The 17361-nt window shown below is 44.7% G+C and overlaps 1 protein-coding gene across 1 annotated transcript; it reads left to right on the top strand.

The window, feature by feature from the left end:
• Window positions 1-336: 336 nt before the first annotated feature.
• CHMP1B (charged multivesicular body protein 1B) lies at window positions 337-9059 on the top strand. The gene is made up of 8 exons (XM_038123002.1): window positions 337-487; window positions 2635-2732; window positions 3442-3588; window positions 4369-4437; window positions 4591-4698; window positions 5047-5090; window positions 5395-5467; window positions 6049-9059. Exons 1-8 carry the CDS (start codon window positions 472-474, stop codon window positions 6091-6093), a joined length of 600 nt encoding a protein of 199 aa, XP_037978930.1. The 5' UTR covers window positions 337-471; the 3' UTR covers window positions 6094-9059.
• The last annotated feature ends 8302 nt before the right edge of the window (window positions 9060-17361 follow it).

Here is a 17361-nt window from a genome sequence, read left to right on the forward strand (position 1 = left end):
AAGGCTGCCAGGGCTCCAGGAGCGTTGGGACAACGCTGCCAGGGATGCACAGGGTGGCATTGTTGGGGTGTCTGTGCAGGGCCACCAGCAGGACTGATGATCTTTGTGGATCCCTTCCGACTCAGGATATTCTGTGATTTAGACTGGATATTAGGAGAATATTCTTCCCTGTGAGGGCGGTGAGGCCCTGGAATGGATTTGGCAGACAAGCTCTAGCTCCCCCACCCCTGAAGCGTCCAAAGCCAGGCTCGCTGGGATTCAGAGCACCCCAACCGATGGATGCGCTCCGGCCCACAGCAGGGGAGGGCCGGGATGAGGCTCCCGGTCGCTCCCAGCCCGAAGCCGCAGGCGCGGCCCCGCCCCGGCTCGTCACGGGGCCGGAACCCCGAGCCGCCGGAGCCGCCGCCGCCCCGGGCCCAGCGCTGCCCCAGCCCGGTCCGGAGCCGCGCCGCTCCCCCCGGGGCCGCCAGCATGTCCAACATGGAGAGTATCCTCGGGCGGGACCGCGGGCGGGACGGGCCGGGAGCTGCTGGGCCGGGCTGGGCCGGGGGAGGTGGCGGTGGCGGTGACGGTGAGGAGCGAGGCCTCCCCGCCGGGAGGAGCCCCGGGGAGCGAGGGGGCGAATCCCCCTCATGGCGGTGGTCGCGGGGACCGAGGGGCAGCAGCGGGAGGGCTGGGTGTGACCCTGGCAGGGGCTGAGATCGCTCAGCCTCGGAATTGTCTTTTAAAGACGAGAAAAGCGAGAAGGGATCTCATATTCCATAACGATATCTCCAGGGGGTGTCAGAAGATGGTGCCAGGCTCTGCCCAGCACCACGATGAGAAGCAGTGATCATAAACTAAAAACCAAGAGCTCCACCTCAACACGAGGAAGAACTTCTTTCCGTGGAGGGGGCAGAGCGCTGGAACAGCTGCCATGAAGGTGTGGAGTCTCTCTCTGGGGAGATCCCAAAGCCACCTGGACACGTTCCTGGGTCACCTGCTCCAGGTGACCCTGCCAGGGCGGGGGATTGGACTGGGTGATCTCCACAGGTTCATTGTAACCTCGGTTATTCTGTGGTTTACTGCCCTGAAGGGACAAGGAAGTGGGTGGGAACTTCGGTGTCTCTTCCCAAGGTGTGATGAGGCAGCCTGGGCTGGGAGTGAAGAGGAGGAGGCAGGGCTGTGGTGAATGTAGGGACAGCCCAGTTCCTGAGGCAGAAAACACAGTTTATACTAAAAATAGTATTCATGGACAGGAGGGACAGCATACGTATGTGTAAACTGGAGTGATGTCAGCTGGGCTGTCCTCAAACATATACCACGTCAGCTGTGCTTCCTGCTCTTTGAAAGAATTTACACGCAGAGCCCTGTGTGAGCTGACTGGAACTTTCTTGCTGTATGAAAACATCTTAACACACGGGGCAGAAAACTCTTACAGAGCCCAGAGGTCTCAGTGTGGATTCCAGTGGTCTCAGTGTGGTTGGAATGTGCAGGCAGGGCTGGCATTGCCGGTTGTCCTGGTAGGGATTGCTGGAGCAGCTGACTGTGAGTCACAGACTGAGGTGGAAGTTGGGTTCCACTCGGTTTGTGGCACGTTGAGAAAGACACTTGAAGGGAGGAGCAGGAATGTGCTCCTCAGAGATGGGTGAGCTGAGGAGGTGGCAGGTGAGCTGGTTTAATGTCAGGTAAATTCCCTAGCTGAGTAACTGAGGACGTTATTTCAAAATAAACTGCTCTGCTTCTGGTAGCTACATTAATAGATATTCTAAATGCAAAGTCACATTTGTTACCTGTTTGTAGCCTGCTTGTGATGTTTATAGGATAACAAAAGACATTCCTAATGTCTCCAGGTTGCTGCCAGAGTAAGAGGAATGGCTGGACTTCAAGGCAGAAAACCACTCTGGAATAATTTATGTGCTTGAAATATTGAAGAAACCTCAAGTACTCATAGTGTTTAGCTTTGTGTTTCCACTTAATTGGTAATCATCTTAGAACCTGCAGCATCTTCCTCTTAGGATACCACAGGTGGCAGGAAAGAAACCTACAAAGCTTTTTACTTACATATTGTTTGAGAAGGACTCATATTATTGATATTATTTGGACAGTTTCATCAACAGTATTTCAAGAAAGGGTTTTTGATTGTTGTCTTTACAGTGCACACTCTATTCTCTGTCAGTAATAGTTTAGTACAGTCATTCCAAATCACTCTGGAGGCTTGTCTTACTGTTTTCTTGGAGCTTTCAGTTTAAGCAGTTGAACTTTTGTTTTTAAAGTTTCTCTTCCTGACTGGAGTAGTCTCTGCCCAAAAGTCAGATGATGGAGCTGTTGGGAGCCTGGGATCACTCACATGACCCAGGCCTGGGAAGGAGCTGCAAGAACAATTTAAATCCAGGATCCTGCTGGGTTGTAGCTGGCCGTGGCCAGCTGAGCCAGTTTGCTGTCACACAGTTCATTTGTTGTGTTCTTCAGGGGCTTTGGGGTTTTTTTGGAGGGGGCAGGTCAGGAAACCACATCATTTCACTGGGAGTCGCAGGCTTCTGGTGTGAGAGTGGAAGTAACCAGCAGAGAACCACTCTCAGTTCCTCTTGGGGGGTATTTGGTGGTTGGATTTATCACTCTGAAATCGGTTTGGTCCCTTAACTTGCACTGCAGAACACCTGTTTAATTTGAAGTTTGCTGCAAAGGAGCTTAACAGGAACTCCAAAAAATGCGACAAAGAAGAAAAGGCTGAGAAAGCTAAAATTAAGAAGGTAAGTCTGAACCAAGTTTTTAGATCTGTTGCTTGCCTGTTAGGGCAGGAAGACATCTGGTGTGTTGTCATTTCCCTGGTGTGCATGCTAGTAATCGTGTGGTCAATGTTTGTGATTTAAAATATGTGACTATAAATATTCCTGTGTTTATTAATAAGCGTAAGGATAAATCCTCGTGGATGGCTGGTGGCATTTGCTTCCCTAGAGAATTGCCTTGTATCTGCTTTGGTAGAGACTGTTGTTCTCAGAGTTAAAACCACTTCATGTTTATCAGCTTGTGTTAAATGGGCTTGTGGAGAGGAGCTTCAAAACAGCTTTTGAGTCCTTGAAGTCGTGAAGAGAGAGACTGAGTTGATTTGATGTGTTTTTGCCCATGAGATACAGCTGTACCACCTGTGCCTGTGTTTGTGTCTTGAGACTGAAACTGTTTTTAGGAACAGAAATTGTGTTTCTGTAGCTCTGCAAAACTGCCTATTTGCAGTGCATTCTTTCCAATGCCTTCCTTGGAAAGAAGTTAGGAGTTCTCATCTTGGAAATGTTTACGATCTGTTGTGGAAGGAGGGAGAGATTTGTTTATTTTTTTTTAATAGAAAAAGATATAGTGACTAATTAATGCTTCTTTCCAAGTGAAAAGAGACTACACAGAAATCCTACGTACAGGAGCAGGGAAGGGTAACAGGCTTTTCCTTTTGTCCCCCTCTTTGCCAAGGCCATCCAGAAGGGGAACATGGAGGTGGCGCGGATCCACGCGGAGAACGCCATCCGCCAGAAGAACCAGGCCATCAACTTCCTGCGCATGAGCGCCCGCGTGGACGCCGTGGCAGCCAGGGTCCAGACTGCCGTCACCATGGGCAAGGTGAGGCCCTCCCCGTGCTGCAGGGGCAAGGAGGAGACCTCTCATCTTCTCTGCAGTGGCTTCGTTCCAGCTGCAACGAGCTGGGAGCTTTCGGTTTTAGAGGTAGCCAAGAGTAAATCGGCTGCTGGAATTCCTCTGGCGGCTGCTCTTTGGATTGTTTCACAAAGATAATTCTCCCCTTCAAAGTGAAGTCGTGAGGTAGGAGTTGTGAGTCCAGTAGATAGTTGTTTAAGGTAAACTGATTTACTGCTCTTCCCCTTGAAAAGTTTATTGTAACTGTGGACCAGATGTATCCCTTAACAGTGACAGGTCTCAAGTCTGCAGAAATGAATGCCATATAAAGCTCATTTTTAGTGAATTTTGCCTCATAAGGTGTATTTCAAGTGGCTGCGTTAATTTCTAGAGCTGGGAGTGGTAGGAGCTATTGAAAATATGACATTCCAGATGGCAATAGGATGTTCCCTCCTGTTTGGTACTGTCAAAGCTCTGTGGACAGAGATAAGAGAGCTGGGTAGGAAATTCCAGAATCCCAGAATAATTTGGAATGGAAGGACCTTAAAGCCCATCCAGTACCACCCCTTGCCTTGGGCAGGGACACCTTCCACTATCCCAGGCTGCTCCAAGCCCTGTCCAACCTGGCCTTGGACGCTTCCAGGGATCCAGGGGCAGCCACAGCTTCCCTGGGAAATCCATTCCAGGGCCTGCCCACCCTCACAGGGAAGGATTTGTTCCTAAACTGCTGGTTTTTTCCTTGTAATAATTTCCTTCCCCTTGTTTCAGGTTACAAAGTCGATGGCAGGGGTGGTGAAGTCTATGGATGCCACCTTGAAGAGCATGAACCTGGAAAAGGTAAATAGACTTTATTTTCTTGGAGCTGAAATCAAAAGCAGAAGGGACAACAGGGACAAGTTTTAAAAAGGGAAATACAATCAAGAGTTTTCCAGTTGAGATGTAATTTTTCTTTTATCTGGAGATAAGTGATTTGATTCATATTTTTCATAGATATCTGCACTAATGGACAAATTTGAGCATCAGTTTGAGACACTGGATGTTCAGACACAACAGATGGAAGACACAATGAGCAACACTACGACATTAACAACACCACAAGTAAGAATGATAAAATCTATTTTAGCAAGGTGATCTTAAATTATGTGTCTAAACTGTTCATTAACAGCACTTGAAACACTCAGGTATATGTTTGGATTTTTTTACAGGTAAGTTGAATTCTGTAGAAGCATTATTTACAAACCAGACTTCAACTAATGTCATTTTAACTGCTGAGCACCTCTGCTCCTTATTTTTGAGTTCATACCTTCTAGTGGTTAAGCACAAAACTATTCTGCCAAGGGCATTTACCTTTAAATCAGTTTTGTTAAAATAATTCCTGTTCTCTGAAAATCTAACAAGAGGTTGTCAGAAACTCCAAATGCAGCAATCCATTTTGTTTTCCTTTAGAACCAAGTGGACATGCTCCTGCAGGAAATGGCAGATGAAGCAGGGTAGGTGAAATTTCTATTTCTTTAGAATAAATCTTGGTTTCCACAGCCCTTGCTGATTATATCTAAGGTCAAATACCCTTTTTTTAATAAGCTGTCTCTTGGAAGCAGAGAAAAAACACAATTTTCCTTTTACCTCTGGACATACCTGACTTGTCCTGGTAGTGAGTCAAAATTACTCACCAGCATGTGTAACTCTGGAGTGTTCAGGGGGTGCTGTCTCATTATTCTTCTGCTGTCAATTATTGTGCTTCCCCCTTGATCCACCCATGCCTGACTTGGTGTTTGCTCTGTTTTCTCCTCTTAGCCTTGATCTGAACATGGAACTACCTCAAGGACAGACAGGTTCAGTTGCTACGAGCGTGGCCTCGGCAGAACAGGTAAATGTTGGATTTCCAGTGAGGTCAATGTTTTCTGGAGAAATGGGATGTGAGAATTAATGCTTCACTCAGTCAAAACAACATGCTGAATTGCTAAATTCTATTTCAGCTGTTCCGAGGAAAATGTGTGGTTAAAAGTCTTGCTATCAAAGTAGTCTTAACAATATATTTGTTGAATGTTAAAGGGAAGACCTTAAAACTCATCCAGTGCCACCCCTGCCATGGGCAGGGGCACCTTCCACTATCCCAGGTTGCTCCAAGCCTCGTCCAGGCTGGCTTTGGACACTTCCAGGGATGGGGCAGCCACAGCTTCTCTGGGCACTCTGTGCCAGGGCCTCCCCACCCTCCCAGGGAAGGATTTCATCCCCCTTGTCCTATCAAATATTCCACGTTCTTTGAAAAAAATTCTTTCTCTGCTTCATTTTGTGTTCTCAAACTCCTCCCTCACAGCCATGCTTGAGGTCTTAAGTAAATCTTGTTAAGCCATGAGAGAATTTCTCATCAGCTGGACATGAGGTGGCAAAAGTTGCTTTTCCTGTTGCTGATGGTTGGTTTTCCCTTTTTGTTTTCCACCTGTGCAGGATGAGCTGTCACAGAGACTGGCCCGCCTACGTGATCAAGTCTAACTGAACAGAGCTGCAGGTCTTTGGACCTGCTTCCAAATTCCCTGTCTGGAACTAACCCTGCACTACACTCGAGGTGTAAAACAGTCCAGCTTAGGTGTCTGAATATTTGTAATGTAGGGTACTTCACTCCCAGCTTGCTACTCTTTCTAAAATACATTAAGTGACCCAAAAATATCAGCTCTGATGTCCTTTTCTGTACATTTGGAAGTTGATCTATTTTTTGCAAGCTTTTTTCACAAATTCAAGTTGATGTTCTAAGTCAGCTACTAATGGTGGTACATTCTAGTTTCAAGCAAAGCAGAGTGTCAGTGAGATATATTTTAAATTATGAAGTGATTTTTTTAAATGATGAGAACTGTTTCTGGTTGGAGAACTGATGTATCAGTTCAGATGATTGTTGTAGATCATTTTCCTACAGAGCCAAACTCCTGGAACACACAGGGATGGACAGCGTGGACCTCCTGGAAAATGCACTTGTTGAAACAAAAAAAGTGTACTTTGAGTTTTTTAGTCTTTAAAATTTAGGATAAATGTGCTGAAATTAGCAGTTTAGTTCAAAAATGAGTTACCAAAAGCTGATTTCATATACCTGGGGACTTGGATGGTGGCATCATGTCAGCACAGGAGGAATAAAATATATTTTTGGACTCTTTGCCAGGTCTGTTGCTCTCTGCAGATAACATCCCATTGTTTTTAATATTCCGGTTGTATAGACGAGCTAATTTTAGCAATCCCTTTATATTTCTGCATAGTAAGAGAGTCTGACTGCTCTCAGTAGCTTCAAACTCTTGTTGCAGTTGTAAAATAAGAAATGATTGTAGAAATTTGTACCTGAGACCACTTGTAATGTGTTGTGATAAACGGTGACGTTCACATTCTCTTCCTGATTTTTTTTTGGGCTCATTTTTATTTTTTGTCTTTGTAGGGGTGAGGGAAGGTGTGGAGCACCAGGCTTGGAATTGGTTCTTAATTGCCTGGTGTTCAGGGCCACTTGGGTTTTCCAGTGTTAGGGAATTGTTTAAGGAAAGAGAAAAAACTCACTTTTTTATTCAAGCGGGATTTTTTCAGTGAAAATGTGCAAAAAGGATGAAACATTTCAGGGCAGTTTCAGACATTATTTTGAATGTGTTACCCAGCTCACTTTGAGGGTTGAGGAGGATGTTATGTACTAAAATAATCAAGGTTACTGTAAAAATAAAGTAGGGAAAAAAAGATAGACAAAACAACCTGAAATGTTGTGGGATTCTCTCACATTGGCAGCTGAATTAAAACCGTGAGTTTAAAATGGGATCTTTTCACTTGTTAGAAAGAAAGTGGGGTTAAAAATAAATGTAAACACCTTGAGTGTTCCTCCTGTAAACAGGAGAAGTTGCAAGGTGTTTAAAAAGCACATATTGACAGCTGTAGCCTGGCTGTGATTCCTTCAAATGATTAATAAAACATCCTGGAAAAGGACTTTTTCCTGCATTTTCTTCCCTGGCTGCTTCTGAACATTGTAACCATGGTCATGGTGTATCTATGCAACCCAGTTACCCAGCTGGGGTGACTGTGTGTGTGCCTTTGCCTTGCTGGACTTCCTTCAGCTTTTTAATATTCAGTTAGTTCATATCATGAGGGTGCTGGAAGCTTCCTGCTGTGGAATCGCTCCACACCGGAGTTCACTCGGAGCTGTCCATGAACTGCTGAGGGTTCAGTGTCTGAAAGCAGACAGCTCCAGCTACTGTGTCTGGCTTCTAACGTTAAAAATGATGCTGCTCTTAGGCTGGTTTGGGCCATTCTGGAATTAGTTGAGGGTCAGACAGCAATTCTGAGCTCCCACATGGCTGATTTTCCCAGTCTGTTGCCTTGCTGTGAGCCTTGGAGGGATTTAAAAATAGACTGGGAGTGAGATTGCTGCAACAGAAAGGTTAAATAAGCTTCATTATATTATTGATTGTTGTGGAGTTTTGCATTTTATCCTGGGCTGGTGAGCTCCAGAGCCAGCGCAGATTTCCAGTTTTGTCTCTTGAAAGGAATTAACAAATACAAAGGTTTGACTGACATAATTAGGGTTATGTCTGGGGGACTGTGGTGCTAAGAGACTTAGGCAGAAATAGGTGTTTGAGACAGGGAGTTTTTGCCCTGTTGACTCCATTCCAGGAGCTGCTGTTTATTCCAGCTGTGCCAGGGTTTGGGGCTGGCAGCTCCTGTGTACAGATCTCCTGCCCTCTCCTGGGGAAATGCTTTCACTCGAGGCTGGGAGCTGCATCCAGAAAGGTTGACGTTCTATTTTAAATGCATTCATTTTCCTCATGGCATTTGGAAATGCTTAAAGCTGAAAGTTACTCTTTAAGCAATATTTGAGTTTCATTCTTCCTCCCTTCAGGCTCTTCAAAACATTTCTCTTCCCTGAGCAGCTCTGGCTCCTCACTCCAACCTTGTTTTGTCTCTGTAAGTCGGCTGTTTGTAAAGTTCATTTCATGTTAAATCACTTGTTTGTGCTTTTCTGGAACCTTATTGCCAGCTAAAATTTCAATATTTCTGCTGATGAGCAGGCACATCTAAAGTGAAACATTGCTTGAAATGTTGCTGGATGGTTTTGCTCAGCATTTTTATCCTCTGTTTCTAAAACTGCTGTTTGTTGGTAGCTTTGTCTTCATTAGAATTCCAAAACAAAGCCATGCAAAGCTTCAGATGAAAGGAGAGGGAAGCAAAACAAAAACAAGAACTTTAATGTCATGATTGCAATGTGATAAAACTTATCAAGTTGCCTTTGTGGAGATCCTTGGAGCCAAAAAAAAAAGTGATTTTTTGTTAAATATAATCAGCAGTTGTGTATAGACATAAATTCTGAAGCTGGTGTTGTGTATAGAGAAGAGAATAATTTTTGTAGCTCTGGTTGAGTTCACTTTGAAAACTGCTTTACTTGTATGGGACAGTTTGTAAATGTAACTGCAGGTGGAAAATAAAATTGTACAGACAACTCATGCTGGGTGTGTGTCCAGGTTGTGTGGCTGCTGCACGTCTCTGTACATGGATGGACAAGCACGTGGGATGTCTTTCCTGTGGGAAGACATCCAGAAAATTCAATCTTTATGGAAAGAAAACAAGAAGAAAATAAAGTGGGTACTACTGAGAGAGATTTGGGACAACTGGGAAGTAATTAATATTAAGTATAACAACATAAGCTCTAATTTTATGGGGTGTTTAAAAATGTTTAATGATATGGAGAGAGCTCTGTGCATAAACAGAGCCCTGAGGAAAATCTCTGAGGATTTTCTGTCCTTACACACAGAACAAGGGACCCCTGGAAAACTGCAAGGAGGTGGCGTGGGTTTGAGTTTGGGATTGGGTTTGGCTTTCCTACACCTGAAAATCTTTAATTTTAACATTTCTGTTCAGTCGTTCAAGAGCCAGCAGAGGGCACCTGAGGCTTTGCTTTTATGGATCCTACAGAATGTCTGGTGGAAGTAGTTGAAGGAAGGCTGGTTGGTTCAGGGGGCAGTGTCTCCCGTGGAACCTTTGTTTGGGCAGTATCCACTCGCTGTAGGATGTGCCAGGACTTTGATCCCCAAATCCAGCTCGGCAGCACATCCACGGGGCCACAGCCGAATGGGCTCAGTCTGCACTAAAACTCTTCAACCATCCTTTGCTGCCCCTGGGGTGATTTAGGTCTCTGAGATCTGTTAGGAGTGAGGAGGATAGTGAATAACCTTGTGCTTAAAACTTGGGTTTAAATTTCATTTTTAGTTAAAACTTGGGGGTTTTTAGCTGTTGTTCTGCTTTTGACCTGATAATTCTTCTGTTTTATACAAAAGGAAACCCTCACTGTGCACTAATGGAAATGGATTTTAGTGGTAAATTTAATTTTTTCAATCAGAGCTTTGATGAGCTTTGGTTTGATGATGGATTGACTTTAATTTCAGGATTCTCTCTGCAGTTCTGCCTTCACCTCTTGCTCAGGCTGCTTTGAGCTCACGACAGCACTCGGCTCCCAGCTTTCTTGTTTCAAGCAGTATTTTTGCAGTGGAACCCCGAGTAGGGTCAGTGGCCTTGCTTGTTTCGGAAGCAGCTCCCTTCATTACCATTCCTTGAGGGAAAGGCCCCACGTGAACAATCTGTAACTAATTTCACGTGCCAGTGGAGCTGCTTTCACTGGCAGAAGATGCACTGAGAGAGTCTCCCAGGCTCCTGCTTCCCTTTGCTCCCGTTATTAGGGAACTCAGCCTGGGTCAGCTGCACAACGTGGTTCAAAAATGGAAAACCAAAGGGGCTGCAGGATCCACATTTTGGGAAAGCTTTCCAGGGTCTTCCAGTGGTGCCAGTCACCATAAGGAGCTGCCAGATCCAGACTCGGCACAGAGGCTGCTCACAGCCCTTACCGAAATAAGGGGGATTTCAGAGAAGAAAATATTTCATATTGCATATTTCTAATAAAATATTTCATATTGCATATTTCTAATCTAAATAAAATATTTCATATTGCATATTTAATAGTATAAACAATCTAGAGAATTATATACACATGCTAATTATATAGGATAATAAAACAAAAAAAGACGATAAAATAATAAATAAATAATAAATAATAAATCAAATAAGAAATAAATAATAAAAATAAATAAGAATATCAAAGTAAATAAAATCTAAACGTCTAAAACCAAAGATGTTTTACAGTCATGCCAGTGTGTATTGCTTAGGATATTTTAAATTTATTAAACCTGAGTGAAACAATCATTTTGCAAAAGCAACGAACATGACATAATGTGTGTATCTGACAAGATAATAATCAGCTTAATTTAATTTCCCTGCTATCTGATTCATAATTCTTTATCACAATCAATTTCTGTCAAAATGAGCTGTCAGAGGCAGGAAAGCATTTGAAAACTTCCTTTAAAGATGCTCAGTATTTTTTACTAAACCTTTTGTGACTCCTTTCTTTTTTTCAAAGATTAGCTAAACATAACCCTGGGGTCTCTCCAGGAGATATTTCCCTTTATTCTTATCACAATCAAAGTTTTGTTTCTCATGGTGCAAAATGGGTCATTACTGGAAGCATTAAGCTGGATTTCTGTTGCTGGTGGTTTTTCAGTCCCCAGTTCCATCTGAAGTCCCAATATTTGCCTGGAAATCCATCGGAGAAGCTGGCGGGCCTGTTCAGAGTGTTGTAAATTAGTTCCAGTCTCCACGAGCCTGCTGTGACTAATTGATGTGACCTGGAAGTGGATAAAGTCCATAACAGTAAGATCAACTTTTCCTCTGGTAATTTGACAAATAGAGCCCTTTTTTAAAGTCCTGTGTAGGCTCCATTCCCCATTTGTTCTGTCATGATGGGCATCGTTTCCGTGTTGGAGTGATAATGATTTTCCAGATTTCTGCTGATTTGTAGAGCAGGTGCCTTTATTTAATAATGCCAGAAGAAGGGAGAGATTCAACAGCACCAACAAAAAGAGAATTCCTGGGAGCAGCTGTATATCAAAGCCATTCCTTATCCAGTTACCTCTCTGTAAGTATTTGACCACTGCTTAAAATCTTCATATTTCCATGTAAAATGTGAAATTATAACATTTTTTGTAGAGTAGTTTTATGTGCAAAGAGAGTAGAACTAATAATTTACTAGTGGTAATTATTACGTTTAACAATAACAATTTTTTCATCCAAATATTTTAGAAATACAAAGATTAATACTCACCAAACCCCAAGTTGTCTGGTGTGTAGTGAGTTTAAAGCAGCAAATATGGAACATCCCAGGTTCTTTTCCAAATTTAATGCTTTTGCTGAAGTTTTTTTTGCCTGTGGTTGGAGTAATAAATAAACCAGATATTCCCAAGCTCTTCATTAAGGTTTATGGGGATGTTTGGGAAATCTGGCTGTTTTCTCAGGGTACTCTTTACCACACAGGTTTTCCTCCTCCTGCACTACAGAGATGTGCAGGAAGGCCGGTGGTTTGCAGAGTCGTTCCAGCTCATTTATTTCCTACAGCCACAGGGAAATCAGGAAATCTCAGTGTTGTGTGGGCTTCTGCCCTTGCAGAAGGGGCTGCTGGAATGGGATCTGTGCAGTGGAAGCTCCTGGAAACTCCACGTTGCTGCCTAATTAATTTTTAAGAAGAATTTTAGGCAGCCACTCTAAGTATTGACTGTAAGTAAATCCATGTCACTTTCTGGATGGGCAGGGATTTAAAGAATTTCTCTGCTCCGAGCCCCTTCCAAGCCTGCATCCCATTCATCCTCTCCCATCCCACCAACTGTCATGCTCCAAAATAGTCTCACCATGACTATAAAACCCCAGCAGCGAGCCAGGGGAGTCCAGTCCCTATTTATTTGTGCTCCAGTGGGATGTGAACCTTGGTCCTCCAGGGTGAAAGGTTGAGGGATGAGTGTCTTGTTTACCTGTGCTTTTCAGAGAATGTTTTCCTTTAATCTATTAAGCAGACGCACCATTTTGTCCCGTGGTGTGCAATGGGATCGCTAACGATGCACTTAATTACTACCAAACCACATCTGAGTGCCCGATGGCAGCAGGCAGCAGACTCAAAGCTCAGTTGGTCAGGCAGAGGGTCCAGCAAGGTTCCCCAACCTCAGGGTTTAATAGAAACATCTTTCCATGAGCTCCTGTGATGCATCCCTGATTTATCCGTGGCTTTAGTGATGAAAATAACCACACTGGATGGTTTCACATCAACTCTGACTGATGGCTGAGGGCTAAGTGGGAGTGAATGAGGAGAAACCAAACTGTCCATGGATTTTAAATCCAAATTGGATTCTTTGGAAGTTATTTTCAAAACCAAAAATCCTAATTAAATTCCTTGGAAGCTTATTTTAAAAACCCAAGACCTGAGTTAATTCAACCCCTGTAGCACTGCTGCCTTGAACACACCTGAGGATTTCTCTTCTCTGAGGATTTCTCTTCTCTGAGGATTTCTCTTCTCTGAAGCTCTTACATTCAGACATTCCCATCCCAAAGGTGGCATTTGTGCTTAATTTTTTGGCAACGCTGCAGATTTGTTGTATACATTAATCAGCCAAGCTATAGGGCTCGGGCACATCCTCCACCAGGCACAGACACAATAGGGTGGAGAAGGCCCAGCAAACACAGCTGGTGAACATATTTACCATCCACTGGTTAGTCACACTTGTGGAGTTTTAATTGAATTACCTTTGACAGTGAACAGCAAACCTGGTGGGTGATCTACTAAATTTAACTGATGAATGGGCTCCCTAAAATCAATTAGCATCCAGGGCTGGGAGCATGAACACATCCGTCGCTCGGCGGGGACCGGAGCGGGCTCGGAATGACAGCAGCAAATGTTGGCCGAGTGAAAGCACGGATCTCCTGCCGCCGCTGACCCCTGCTCCCCACATGAAAGAAAAACAGGAGCCCAACAGGAGCTGAAAGAATCCAACAGTAAATCATATAAGCCCTGTTTTGCACAACTGATACAGGATGCTTCTAAACTGCTTGATTAATGCTGGGCAGTATATTAAATGCAGGACGTGGCAGAGCGAGGAGTCTGCGCCCGAGCACCAGCCCCACAAACACCATCTGCTCACTGAATTACTTTTGGGAGATTCAGGATAGAGGGAAGCCAGGAGGAATTAGAAATGCCCTTTTTCTTTTGCTACAGTGATCGGGCCCTGTCTGCGGGCGCAGAGAAGCCCCGTCAGTCTTTAGGTTGTTTGTTATCTGAATAATCAAGCGATGGCAAAATGCAGGCTGGAGGTTCCTCTGACCTTTGCCTCGGCGCAACCCGACCCTGCGTGGGGCTCAGGCGGAGCATGTAATGAGGGACAGCTGGGATGGGCTGGAGAAGGAGCACACGTGTGTCTGAGGGAGAGGGAGCACACACACACCATGTCTGAGGGAGAGGGAGCACACAGTCACCATGTCTGAGGGAGCAGGAGCACACACTCACCATGTCTGAGGGAGCAGGAGCACACAGTCACCATGTCTGAGGGAGAGGGAGCACACACACACCATGTCTGAGGGAGCGGGAGCACACAGTCACCATGTCTGAGGGAGCAGGAGCACACACACACCATGTCTGGGGAGAAGGAGCACACACACACCATGTCTGAGGGAGCGGGAGCACACAGTCACCATGTCTGAGGGAGCAGGAGCGCACACTCAATGTCTGAGGGAGCAGGAGCACACACACACCATGTCTGGGGAAGAGGGAGCACACACTCAATGTCTGAGGGAGAAGGAGCACACATAATGTGTGAGGAGAGAGAGGAACACACACACACACACACATCTGAGGGGCTCCTGGCTTTGCACAAACTGGAGAAGGCAGAGAACTCCCCATTGGGGCTTTAGGGTTTGGAGGTGAGGAGAAGAGCAGCAAACAGGGTGATAGCCTTCCTTCCCTTCACCCTGTTTTGCTGGATCACCCCCTAACCCTTCCTCAGGAGGAAATCTGGACCAAACCTTATTTATTGGAATATCGACTTAAGCGAAGATCCAGTCCGGACTAGGCCACATGTTTTTTTAAATTAATTTTTTACCAAAATGAAAATGAAACGTGTCAATTTCAATGATGCTCGAACTGCAGCCTGTCCAATGGCCCCTGGAGGTGCATTGGGACACAGCGACTTAAATCCTTCTTTTCTGTAGGGGTGTCCTCCTTCCCAGGCTGGTGCATTGGGTACCACTTTATAGGGTGTTCTGAAGTCCAGGGAAGGCACAGTGGGGTTTTTCTTTCCCTGCCTCCAGAAGTCATTGACTTTGTGCATGTCAAAGTGCATAAAAAGTCCAAATGTCATGGGAGACATTGAACTGTAATGTCATCAAGTTATAGAATGAGATGAGCAGAGATGGGGTGGAGCAACACCAGCCTAACTCCAAATATTTCATGGAGCCTGCTTTAAAAATGTGACATTTTAGCCTGTAAAATAAAAAAAGGGTGGGATCCTACGCGCACTGACACTGTGCTCTGAAGTGCTGCATAAATTACATTGTACTTAACACAAACCTATTTTTTAATTTAATTAATGTATAAACCACTGGCTCCTGCCCCTGCAGGACAGCCCAGAGGATCCAGTGCTTTCTCTTCTCCTGGCTTTGCTCCACTCCTCTCGGAGCTGCCCCGGGGTCTCACTCCGAGGCCTGGCTGCTGCTGCTGTGCTGACAGCCCTGCTCCAGGGTGCACCCCCAAACACACCATTCCCTGGCCCATCCAAAACTTTGGCTTCCAGACAAACACACAGGAACACAGCTTCAAACACCCAGATCAATCCCCTCAATAAGATTTCATGCATTTTCGAACGGTATCGATCTTGATTTGGAAAACAAAAAGCAAAGAAAAGACAACGGCAAAAAAACCTTCCCAGTGCACTAAGTGAGAAATGTGGCTTTAATTTAGACAACTAATTGCTTCCAGCTGAACCAGCCATTAAAAACAGTTGAAGAATTACAATGTAAATAGATTAATGCAGACAAAGCAACATGTGCACTATTCCATGTCTTCTTGTTACCTACAAAATACTTGGGCAGTGACACACTGTTAGTCTAAGCCACTTGTTAGGTTCTGTGCTAATCAGCTAAAATTAAATAAACATGACTGATAAAAATGACTGTTGTGTTTGAAAATTGATGCACCAACAGAATTTACTCCAGGAGATAATTACAGATGATTAAGTAACAAAGAAATAATTCCTACGGCAGAGGGTGAGCGCCGGCGGTGCAGGGAAGGGGCACTCACCAACGTGCCGGCCTTGTCGTTTGGAGGGATGAGCCAAAGCTGAGGCAAAGTCCCCGGCGGGGGGCAAAAACTCTGAAGGAGCTTTTCTACCCCAGCAATTTCCAGTGACAGAATGCAAAAGGGCTGGAAAATCTGTGTTTTGCCCTTGCAAAAACACGTATGTTTTTCCCCCGTCTTCCTACCCAAGGGATCAATCCCTTCACACAACTCTACTTTCAAATGCTAAAAAGGTGCTCATGGGTGAAGCATGTAGGTGATAAATATGATATTTCCTAAATAATAATTTGAATATTAAAGCTAATTTCCTTTGTCATCAGAATGAAATCAGATTGAGACTCACTCTCTAAAATGCAAAATATTCTTCAGGCAGAAATTTTAAAATGTTAATTCTTAGAGGAATTTATTATTAGAATAATACTGATTGGAAGCCTTGGAAAAAGAATGTTTTCCAAAATAAAGAATAAATCTGAGAGAGCTTTTGCATTTTTTTTCTTTTCCATAAGGCTTGTTGGTGGGAGCTCTGTAGTAATAGGGACATCCAAAAAAATAAATGGTAGGCTTTAAACTGAAAAAGGGGAGTTTTAGATCAGATTTTGAGAATAAATTCCTCCCTGTGAGGGTGAGTAGGCCCTGGTACAGGGTGCCCAGAGAAGCTGTGGCTGCCCCTGGATCCCTGGAACTGTCCAAGGCCGGGTTGGATGGGGCTTGGAGCACCCTGGGATAGTGGAACCAGATGGGCTTTACCATCCCTTCCAACCCAAACCATTCCATGATTCCGTGATTCTAAGGAGCTGACTCCTCCACAGACCTTTGCACAGCCTTTTCTACACAACTTTTCCCCATATTTTCTTTAGCACACTCATATCCTCGAGCATCTCACTGAAACACATGTTGGAGTCAAGATTAGCCCCTATGAAATGAAAATCGCTCGGGCTGCAGAGGGGGAAGTGGAATATTATTCTTCATCCTGAATTGAAATATTAGAAGCTGACTCCTGAATTATACTCCAGGGTTACCGAGCTCTAATTGAGATTGAAATTGGGCCGCTATTTTTGGTGCAGCCTGGAAAGCTCCGAGTCTTATTCCCATTTGTGCCGGTGGAAATCCCCACCCATCATCTCAAATTCTGCTCTGCCTGCACCTTCGGGGTGAGGAGAACCTTCCCGGCCCCTTCCCCCCCGAAATAATGATAAATGACAGCTACTCCAAATTGGAGCTGGCTGCTGCTCCTCGCCGAAGGGCCGAGGGGAGGGTGGGAAGGGGCTTCTCCCCAAAAGCTGATTGACAGGCAGGGTCAGGATGGGGGGAGTGTTTGCTGGACTCTGTCAGATCCCAGGGAGCTGCTGACAGCTCGTGCTGCCATTCCCTTCCTTCCCTCCACGGCCAGATTTATGCTGCTGTACAGAGAGTGTGGGATAAGCTCTGCCCAACCCAAAATGACAATGTGCTCCTATAAATCTAAATTTTTTGTTCTGCCAGTGCTGTCTAGAGGGGTTGGGTTTCTCTGGAGGAACAATTAGTGATGATTCCCAACACTTTGAAATATTAAAGCAAAGTTGATGGGACTTTCCAATCCTCAAGTCAGA

The sequence above is a fragment of the Motacilla alba genome, chromosome 4A (assembly GCF_015832195.1).
Source record: "Motacilla alba alba isolate MOTALB_02 chromosome 4A, Motacilla_alba_V1.0_pri, whole genome shotgun sequence".
In the NCBI taxonomy this organism is placed as follows: domain Eukaryota; kingdom Metazoa; phylum Chordata; class Aves; order Passeriformes; family Motacillidae; genus Motacilla; species Motacilla alba.

Excerpts from the sequence above, each read along its gene's own strand:
- CHMP1B (XM_038123002.1), top strand. Across the intron at positions 3,589-4,368 it reads CTGCCGTCACCATGGGCAAG|GTTACAAAGTCGATGGCAGG; the intron begins GTGAGGCCCTCC and ends CCCTTGTTTCAG. Across the intron at positions 5,091-5,394 it reads GAAATGGCAGATGAAGCAGG|CCTTGATCTGAACATGGAAC; the intron begins GTAGGTGAAATT and ends TTCTCCTCTTAG.